This window comes from Microtus ochrogaster, chromosome 17 (assembly GCF_000317375.1).
Source record: "Microtus ochrogaster isolate Prairie Vole_2 chromosome 17, MicOch1.0, whole genome shotgun sequence".
Lineage (NCBI taxonomy): Eukaryota > Metazoa > Chordata > Mammalia > Rodentia > Cricetidae > Microtus > Microtus ochrogaster.
Genome location: NC_022019.1, coordinates 5,625,322 through 5,636,471, shown reverse-complemented (window position 1 = coordinate 5,636,471; position 11,150 = coordinate 5,625,322). Strand labels below are relative to the sequence as shown.

Sequence of the window (11,150 nt, the reverse complement as noted above, 5' to 3'; positions counted from 1 at the left end):
TTGTGTGCACATGTAGTATGACTGCACATACTCATACATTGTACACGTGGAGGTCAGAGGTCAATGCCGAGTATCTTTAATCACTCACCACCTTCTTTTGTGGAAAAAAGATCTCTTACTGAACCCAGGGCTCATCCTTTCAGCGAGACTGTCTAGCCAGCAAGCCCCAGGATCCATGCCCTGCATGGAGATTACAGATGTGTGCCACCACATCATGGTTTTAGGTGGACACAAAAGATCTCAGGTCCTCAGACTTGTGCAGTAAGCCACCTCACCTACTGAGCCATGTCCCTATCCCTACACACATCTGAGGGTCAGTGAGCTATGTTCTGTTTGCAAGAGACTGGGTCACTGGATGGATTGTGTGAGCTTAGTGCATCCTGGGTAGGCACACTACCACTGAACTATATTCTTAATTTCTTTTTTTTTAATTTCTTAATTTTAAAACAAGGTCTCATTAAACCCACAGTGTACCTCAACCAGGAATTTGTAATCCTCCTGCCTCAGTCTCTTAAGTAGCTGCAATTACAAAGCCTGAATCAACAGGCCTGGTTTGGATGAATTCTTTTGTGGCATTGGTTTTAGATAGCTATTCTCTATAGGTGCTAACAGGAATTGGTTTTAGATTTATTTTTCATGTATATGTTTTTCCCCTGCATGCATACATGCATACCATGTGTGTGCCTAGTGCCTGCATAGGCCAGAAGAGGGCACGGAATGTCCTGAAACTGGAGTTACAGCTGCTTGTGAGCTGCCATGAAGGTGCTGAGAATCAAATCGGGGTCCTCTGCAAGACAGCAAGTGCTCTTAACAACTGAGGCGTCTCCCCAGACCTAGAGGCTAACATTCGGAGCAAAACTTACCCCCAAAGCCTTCTACTCAGTGCTGCCACACAAATAAAGGATATATAATATATACATATCATATAAATAGTAAAGGATACATATTGTATATAATATATAGCATATATATCATATAAGTACTAAAGGATATATAGTGTATATATATCATAAATACTAAAGGATATATATTAGGTATATCATATAAATACTTTTCTTCTTAAGTTAAACAATTCAAAGCACTCATATCCCGAGACATTTTGTATTAGAAACGGCAATGTGTACATAATTGCAAGTCGTTTTACTTTTTAAATGAGAAGCGCAGAAGTTGAGACATTGCTAAGCCTCTCCTTCTGCTCTGGAATGCTGAGGGGGGGGTAAGAAGAGGGGGAGGGAGCTTGTTGTTTATCTGCTTGTTTTCAGCTTGTCAGGCAAGGTAGATCGTCACTGGCCATCAGCCAAATTCTGCTAGTTCAGGCTCATGTATGCCCACTAACCTCCCTTTCACTCACCGGTGGTATTTTCAGACCTTCATGATAAATGCAAGGCTTAGAGTGCCATATCCTGGAGCAGTTTAATGCCCCCCTCCCAAGCCCCAAATGTCTGCTAGGCATTGCCTCAAGTAAGCTGGCACTTCAGATCCCTATACTAACTATAACAGCCACCATCACCGATGCTCTCTACATCCAGACCAATGTCTTCTCTGAGACAATGTGGTACACCCTTCCTAAGAGACAACAGAGCTTACAAAGAACCAGTGCCATTATCTCCTGAAATATCAACTATATGCACGTAATGATTCTATTAATCTACTTAAATCTAGTGGGTACTGACTTTTTAAAAAATTCTGTCCCAAAACTATTTTTCCCACGGGCTCAGGGAGGCAGTGGGGTAGCACCATTCCAGAAAATGCTTCAAATGCTGCTGGTGGTCAGTCAAGCTGTGTGTGATTTAGAAAACTGAACAACTAGGTAACCAATAGCCCCCCTTGAGACATACCGCACAGATGACACACCAGGATTTCAAAAACATTTACACGCATGCTTCCCTAGCTTCTTTATCCCTAATTTTTGCAGTTAAGGCAAATTCTTCGTATTATCAAAATCAAAGAGTTGTTTTTTTTTTTTTTTTTTTTTTTTTTTTTGTTTTTTTTTTCCAGAAACTCCGTCTCTGGCTTTTTTACAAATCACACAAGAAGATAGCTGCATCAGGATCATGAGCTCTGATCCGGGCTTAACATTATAAAAGCCATTTAAACTCTCGGCTCGCTGTCTGCCCTGCATATTGATAGGCAACTCTTCTGGAATCACTTTAACCACAGAATTTGCCTGTTGCAAACACAGGAAGGGATTTTCAGCTTCTTAAAGCAACAAAAGTCCTGCCCTGTTATTAGCTCACACTCCTCAGACGCTCACGCATCTTGGCCAGCCATCTCTCCTGATCTTTACTGTTTCGTTCCAACTCTGGAAGCCAGTGCAGCGGCACAGGGATGCTCTTCTCCTGCTGGCTCCAGGAAGCCCATCTGCACCGAGCTGCAATCTCCCAGGCCTTAGCCAGTTTAATGTTTGCAGGACAGCCCATCTGGCAGCTGCTACAAAACTTAGCGTGTTACTGGTTTAACGCAAAACACAACTCCATGTAAAATTCCATACCATCTGCCTTTATACTGCATCTCCCTCAATGTGGCTAAGGGGGCAAAGTGTTGAAACCCTTTCCCCCTCCTAGCCTTTATTTCAATTGTGCTAAGGTAGATCTAACACAAACTCTCTTAAAGGGCACCACCGCTCTGGACATTCACATCACTGCACAGCCACCACCCCGTTCTTCTCCAAAGTTCTTTGTGACATTCTTACTACTTGTGGGAGGCAGACAAAAATGGATTTTTTTTCCAATAAAAAATTCAGTTTTAATTAATGGAGCTGTACACTAAAAAGGGCACATCTTGCAGTATCTTAGTTATACTCCAACAGCACTGACTGAAAACAGAGGAAGGTGGTGTTATCGGAAATGAAGCCAATGAGGAACAGGCTCACACGGGGGCAGGCAAATGGAGAGAGCTCACTGGCATCCCGGGTACCTGGCAGCTCACGGCCAGTGCTTCTGAGCCTCTCTTCCCCAGCCTCCCTGCCAGCCGCTGGAACTGGTCATGTGTTTGCTATCCCAGCTTCCAAAGAGACAGCTGAGAAAGTGCAACCATCAGGGGTGAAAGTGCTGAAATGAGGTGCTCTCGAAGGAACGGAGGGGATGGCTATGATCTGTTCTTAGTGTTGCCTGCTACAGGAGCCTCAAGGAAGTCACAAGGGCCACCTTTTGTTCTTATTTCAAATTTCTTGAACAATAGCCACTTCACCTCAATAAATTTTATGTGGTGCATTCAATTGAGTGCTTAGTAGATCTGTCAGCAACAGTGAATCTGTTTTGCAGGCAGAAGTCCCCACATTAAGGTCATGGTCTATTCAAGGCAGTGTGATGAAATAGACTAACTAGACCAACACCATTTTGGAATATCTGTGAGCTCAGGAGCAGGAACACTGCTATTCTACAAAGCTTCTGAAACTGAAGATGACAACACAAATGCTCAATCAATACAGAAGGGACTGAACAGACTGTAGGGAATTATACCCAGAGTCTATGTGAAGAGGAGGGCAATGTTTCTCAAGGGTGCATTTCCAGGGTCTATGTGAAGAGAAAGTGGGAGGAAGCCTTGAACACACTAGCAAGGAGACCACTTCCTAAATATAACCCCAGTAGCACAGACACTGAGAGAAACAATTAATAAATGGGACCTCCTGAAGCTAAGAGGCTTCTGTAAAGCAAAGAACATGGTCAACAAGACAAAATGGCAGCCTACAGAATGGAATGGGAAAAGATCTTCACCAACCCCACATCAGGCAAAGGGCTGATCTCCAAAATATACAAAGAACTCAAGAAATTGGTCATCAAAGGAAGAAATAATCCAATAAAAAAAATGGGGTACAGACCTAAACAGAGAACTCTCAACAAAGGAATATAAAATTACTAAAAAGACACCTAAGGAAATGCTCAACATCCTTAGTCATTAGAGAAATATAAATCAAAACAACTTTGAGATACCCTTACACATGTCAGAATGGCCAAGATAAAAAACATGAATGGCAACTTATGCTGGAGATTATGTAGAATAGAGAGAAAAAAACACTCCTCCATTGCTGGTGAGAGTGCTAACTGGTACAGTCACTTTGGAAATTAGTGTGGTGGTTTCTCAGAATATTAGGAATTAATCTACCTCAAGATCCAGCAATACCACTTTTGGGCATATACCCAAAGGATTCTCAGTCATATCACAAGGACATTTGCTCAATCACGTTTACAGAGGCATTATTTGTAATAGCCAGAACCTGGAAACAACCTAGATGCTCCTCAACTGAAGAATGGATAATGTGGTACGTTTATACAATGGAGTACTACGCAGCGGTAAAAAATAATGACATCTTTAAATATGCAGGCAAATGGAAGGAACTAGAAAAAAATACTGAGATAACCCAGACTCAGAAAGACACATATAATGTATACTGACTCATAAGTGGCTTTTAGACATAAAGCAAAGAATAGCCAGCCTGCCAGAGAACCTAGACAACAAAGAAGACCCTAAGAGAGACATACATGGATCTGCCTAGGAAGGAGAAAAAGACAAGATCTCCTGAGCAAACTGGGAGCGTGTGAGGCAGGGGGAGGGTGAAAGGGGAGAAAGAAAGGAGAGTAGGGAAAACATATAGCTTAATTAAAAACACTAAAGTATAAAAAAATCTATGTGTGACTGTAGAGAAACAGGCAAGAGCAGATAGCATGTAAGTAGTGGAGACTTCCAGTATGCATTCCATACAGCATCCAGAATAATGCATATTTTCCTTATACAGGAACCCCACTTTTATGGACTAGTACACCAAACAGGAAGGACCCGTCATGTCCCAATTTTTACTGGAAATCTAGACAATAGTCCTCATAAAATAAGGTAGGCCACAGAGTGGGCACGCATATGCATGCTACCCACATTGCCTTTAGACTATACTTCAAAATGTTTGGTAGTTACATATATTGGAGGGTGTTTGAGATGAGTACATATTACTACTGCGCAGGTGCCTCTATGAGCCACAAGGAAACCCTTAAGACATGTAACTAGCATGCTTAGTTTGTTCTCACTTAAATCATTAATATAGCCTTATCTTCAGTATTTTATTTTATTTTATTTTATTTTTTTGCAAATGAACACGTCTTTCTGTAGCAATCTTGGATCCTGTAGCTCAAGACCCACTAAAATAGCATGTGAGCAGTACCTTCCCACTCTGAAGGCCCTTCTGGAAAAACATGCTGGTTCCAGGGCATTGTCAGTGTCTGGGTGGACACTCTGACCATGAACCAGTCAAGGGCTTTGTTCTCTTGGTTTCCAAATTAGAACCTCCCAGAAATCCTAACCAGAAATGGAGACACAGAATTGCGAGGGTTTTACATTCCTAAAAGCTTTCTGGGGAGTGTGTGGAAGAGCCTTTTGCAGCAGACCATTTGGCAATTCTTAGCCTAGTCATTTGAGGCACTCACTCAGCGCCGTCAGGGCCCGGTTCCAAGCAGCTCTTTGCAGACAGACTAAAAGGGTGCTCTACTAAGCTGCAGCCCACTTGAAGAAGAAAAAAGGAGACAGAAGCAAGATAGTAGGTGTTAAGTGACTAGGAGGGCCCTGAGCGCTGCTCTGGGAAGCGGAAGGCTTGGAGCCCCATGTAGAATGTCTCGATAAGAAGCCTAGCTCATCAGCCATCTGCTGATGGTGAAGAAAACCAGATTATAAAGAAGCTGTATAAAGCCAACAGCTACAGGGACAGAGTCCTGGGAAACTTGGGATGATGTGTAGGATCCCAGCTCCCTTTATTCTGCCCATGCTATTATCTGTGACCCCGAGTGACACTAAGGAGTGACTTCTATCATGCGTGCAAAAAAAAAAAAAATAAAATAAAATAAGAAAGGAAGGAAAAAGCTGTCCCTGCAGGAGAGGGACAGACATTTCCAAATTCCAAAGGGGGGCAGTAAAAATGAGAACGGGGGAAGATAATGATGACAAAACATGCAACATGAACATCTACATGGATTTGAACCTCCCTACCCTGAACCAAATAGTAATCACACCTACAAACGTCCCCAGGTTCTGCTCTGCATATACTTGCTGTTCACTGTAAGCAGGCAGGGCCTTTGACACAGAGGACTCAGGGTAGGGAAGAGGCCAGGCTGCAGGATGTTAGACAGGTCTCTTCCAATCACTTGTAAGATTCTTTTAATGATCAGGGTGCTCCCAGCACAGAAGGAGCTACTGGGTCAATTAGAGCAGCCATCCTCTATGCTGAGGCAGCCACACTGTGAGTACGCAGAGCAGCAAAGAAACTGCCTTTATGTAAGCCAGCAAAATGCTGTTTCCAGGTGGGCTTGATCACAGAGACACAGACTGCTTCTTTCTCACTGATGCCTTTGGCTGGGGAGCCATGCAGTATAAACAACTACACAGCTTCGGAAACCCCCTGTCCTGGTGTGGTTCCCCGACAAGTAACATTAACCTGTCCATGTGACCTGAAGGCTTCATTAGGAAGGAGTTAGCATGCTGATAAAGTAGTAATTGGTCACTGTTACATTAACAAGCTCGATATGGGGACTTTAGGAGACAGCACCGGGAAAAGCCAGTTTCTTCCTTCACTAGTATTTTTGCTAAGAGTTGAAAAATTATACCATAATAAAATGAGATATTAAAATAGAGGCAACATTGATTTCTATTGCTCTAAGATGGACTTCCATCCCTCTACCTCCTCTACCGCTTCTTCCTCCTCATCCTGTAGCCCAAGCTGATCTGGAACTCATTTAATAGCCGAGGCTGACCATGAAAGCCCCATCCTCCTGTCTACCTACCAAGTGCTGGGATTACAGACATGAACCACCCTGTCTGGTTAAAACATGTTTATGGTCTTATTGACAGCAGCCAAGCTTTAACTTAACCCCTACCCCCACCATAGACCCCTATCCCCAGTTTTCCTCTCTTCCAAATGCATTTGACAATCTGATGAGTCAAGATAGCCTCACAGACACACTTTTAAAATGAGCTGTCCTCAGGAGGGAAAACCCAAGAGACCAGTACTAAGCAGCAAACTTAAAGAGCCTCCTTGACTCTGGGACCTTGCCCTCCACGTAGCAATACATGAATTAGCATCTTGGAAAATTGTAGACCTGTGCTGGTTAGCTTTTGCCAACTTGACCTAAACTGTAGTCATCTTGGAAAGGGGACCTCAGCTGAGAAAAAGGCTTCCATCAGATTGGCCTAGGGGCAAGTCTGTGGGGGCATTTTCTTGACTGATGACGGATGAGGGAGGGCCCAGCTCACTGTGGGTGATGTCACCCATGGGCAGGCAGTCTTGAGGTGTGTAAGAAAACAAACAGAGCAAGCCACGGGGAGCAAGGCAGCAAGCAGCCCTCTTTAAGGTCTTCTGCATCAGTTCCTGCCTCCAGGGTTCTGCTTTCAGTTTCTTCCCTGACTTCCCTTGGTGATGGAGCACAACTAAGTTAAACCAATCCTTTTATCCCCAAGCTGCTTTCGGTCAGCATTTTATCACAGCACTAAACAAGACAAGGACAATAGAACATGAACTGAGAGTAAGATTTTAAATGACCTTATCAGCTTCCTACTAGATGTCCCCCACCCCCATTCTCACCTTTGCCACGAGTCTTAGCATCCAAAAATCGCAGGGGCAGTGAGGACATGTTCAGGAAACAGCAGATGCCATGACAAACACAGCAGGGAATCATGCCCCATTTGTGCCCGTTCATTCAAGGAAAGAAAAACACAGGACAGGTTGCCCGGAAATGTTTCAGAGCCACCTAAAAAGATGGGCATCTCTATTTCCTGGCACTGACCACACTGGTCTCATTCTGCCTTAGCAAGTGGAATGCTTGCCTTAGCAAGTATTCTCTGCCACCACTGACACAAGCTAGGGTCAAGGAAAAGGAGCCCAGGATCAGGGCAGGGAGGGGGAGCTTGTGAAGAATGCATGGCTGGACGAGGAAGAAAGGCCGCACTAGCCCTGGTTCCTTATTACAAGTCTCATGGTACAGCTTAAAGGAAGCTGCATGACACGGATCTTAGTAAGACTCAAGAGTACCTTTAAATTTCCATTAACCAAACCCTTTCTAAAGATGGATTTAATGTCAAAAAAGAAGGGAAAGAAAGATGGATTATTGTCTAAAGATGCCCTCTGCAGAGCCTGCCTCCTTGAGGGAAGGGATGGCCTTACCTCAATGATGTAGAGGACCACATTCTTGTAGAAGCAGTAGAGGATGCACTTGGTCACCCGGTTGTAGCTCCAGGCTCCGTGAACTAAAAGCAGCTTCTCCAGGTAGGAAAACTGTAGAGGGACAGTGATACAGTTCAGAGAAGCCTGCCACGGAGGAATAAAGGACATAGGCTGTCTTCATGAGCAGAAAACAGACAGGGACGGGGAGGAGACCAGAACCCTAGGTAACCAACAAAACAAACAAACAAACAAACAAAACCTGCCCCCCCCCCGCCCCGCCCGCAGGTGGAGTTTTCAGAGCAGACCAGAACCTTAGGTAACCAACAAACAAACAAACAAACAAAACCTGTCCCCCCCCCACCCCCAGGTGGAGTTTTCAGAGCAGCTGAGAAGGAAAAGAAAAAAATCTCTTCAACTGACTAATTATTGTTGTCCCCAAACAAGCTGCTGGCTTCTCACTAGGACTGTTTTGGAATTCTTTGAGCTAAATGCCTTTCAGGGACTTAATTAGGCAAAGAAGGTGGCTGTGTGAACTGTAAGAAAGGCAAATGGGAATGGGACAGCTCCACACGATCTGGTCACACATTTTATGGTGACCACAGGAGGAGGGACACTCACCCAGTGAAGGTTTTACTCAAGAAAGGGTATGCACTTGAGGACAGCGTTCTGTCAGCTTGTCAGCTAAAAGCAATTACACTTCCCATACCCCACAGAGGCACCGGGACAGACTTATCCAGGGGCACATAGATATAGAGACATACAAATGTAACACACACACACATGTACACACACACACACACATGTACACACATACACACACACACACACACACACACTGTCTCCACTTCTACATCCGTGGTATAGTCCTTCTTTATCTTCCACTCAGAGCACCCACCTGTGCAATAAGGGGCAACTGATTAGCTCTGGATGGGAGTGATTTAAGGGCTCTTGTCGTCTGAGACAAAGCCATACTATTCCAGGGGCATGTAGTGTAAAGCAGCTGTCTCCCCAGAGTCAGACAAGACAGGACAGACAAAAGCAGGGGCAGATGGGATGTTCTCTGGCAGACTGGGAACCGAGGGCTGTGGACACACACTATACCATACAGTCCCTCTGCCTAGTTTAGGAGGCCAGCAGTGGTCAGTCACCTGGCCAGCAGCTGCTGTGTGTACGAGCGTAAAGCGAACAGCAAGGGCTTGGAACCAGGGCTCTGGCCACTACAAGACGGTCTTGGAATCTTTTCTTTACCTTATGGGTGCTTTTTCCAAAAAACAAATTAAAAAAAAAAAAGCAACTACCCATATCAAAATAATAAAGAACATGGTATTAACTTCAACCAGGCACAATTATCACTTCAATGGGGCAGAGGAACTCACCCCACTGATGGTGTTTCTGGCATAGTAATTAAGGAAGAGGCAGTTTAGAGTCTAGTGCTTGGCACAGACTCAGCCCTGAGATGACAGCATGCCTCTGCAGGACAATGAACAGGGAGATATCAGCGGCTGCCTTAGGTTCCTTTCAGAGCGGTGGCTACTACGCTGGAGGGCAAAGAAAACCCCCAAGCGGACGCAGAAGGCTCTGTCCCACCCCTCTCAGATGCTTCCTTTTAATAAAAGCAGTTGCTTCACCTTCCACATCCTACCCATGTGCAGCTTCAGTAAGGAATCCCTGCTCCCTAGACATCCTAAAGAGAAAAGCAGACAAATATTTGCCTGTAACTCCTAGGAAACCTCTTAAGTTCCCTTCCAGCCCCATGATGTTATAACTCAAGTATTTAATAATGCTGGGGTGTATAACATCCACAGTTGCTGACAGCAGACAGGAAGCGTGGGTCCCACGGGCCTCTGCACAGTTGATTCGGCAAAGTAAAGGAGCAGGTGTGTGTGGCAGCCCCCGAGTTCACAGGGGTCTGCTGTTCTCTGATGTTGGCCCTATGCTCAGCCCTGAAGCCAGTTGTTGGGTGCATAGGACCTGCAGATTTCTCACCGGTAAAATCAGAATTCCTTCTGCCTACTTCAGGAATCAGCTCAGGGGTTTGATGTGCACAAAAAAAAAAAAAAAAAAACTGACTTAGGCCGTTTTCAAAGCCATGTGGTCTGGGTAATTTCGTGCTGTCTTTGCCGAACCTCAAACCAGAAGGAAACCTGAGAGGCAAACAAACAGAGCTTCCTTCAGGGACGGGGAGCCCCCCAAAGGAGCAGAGGACCAGACCACGAGCCCTGGGGCTTGGAGGAAGGGTTTTCTATGCATTGTAGCTGAAAAGGTGACAAAGCCACTGCTCCTCGTAACCACGTAGTTAGGGTTGGCATGTTCTTCAAAAGGCTGTCCAAGGAGTTGGGGGTACGTGGCTGGTACTTCAGCAAATGCAGGCATTTAGGCACATGACCCCACAACTGGGTAACTGGAGAACATGCCAGTATTCCCTGGGACTACACATCTGGATGATGTGTCGGGCCAGATAGCCCAGATCTTCCACAGGAGGATCCTGGGGTTGACTCTTTTGACTAGCATGAAGAGTTAGACGTTTCTTGGATTCTCGGGGCACACGTGAGGAAACTAGGAACCAGATCAGTGTCCACGACCACAGAGCCTATCAGAAACATGCTGGCGACACTCAGTTTAGAGAGGAATGGACCGAACTCAGCCTGACTGCAGGAGGCTGCTTGCTACTGACCATGAGCCACCTGGCTCCTGCCCTCTCAGTTAACCTCACAGCAGGGGTCTTAGGTGGTTCACAGGCGTGACTGCCAAGGGGGCAGGAATATCTGTAAGTGACTGCTTTGTCCTGGCCTGAACCACTCGGCCGGAGCATGCCAGCCCTTCAAGAAGAAGGGAGGTCCTTGAATGAGAGTCCAGCAGAAAAAGGTACTCTGAGAACAGCTGTTCTTCAGTGGGGGATGCACACAAACGCACATGCACACACACGGTACTCTGAGAACAGCTGTTCTTCAGTGGGGGATGCACACAAACGCACATGCACACACACGCACACACACACGCACATGCACACACA

General features: G+C 45.3%; 1 protein-coding gene across 1 annotated transcript in view; it reads right to left on the bottom strand.

Annotated features, from left to right (window-relative positions):
- The window catches only part of Atp8a2 (ATPase phospholipid transporting 8A2), a 568,947-nt gene that overhangs the window by 237,650 nt on the left and 320,147 nt on the right, over positions 1 to 11,150 (bottom strand). Inside the window, exon 27 of the mRNA XM_026783162.1 lies at positions 8,138 to 8,248. Coding sequence (XP_026638963.1) covers positions 8,138 to 8,248 — 111 coding nt within the window. The remainder of the gene's footprint in view (positions 1 to 8,137; positions 8,249 to 11,150) is intronic.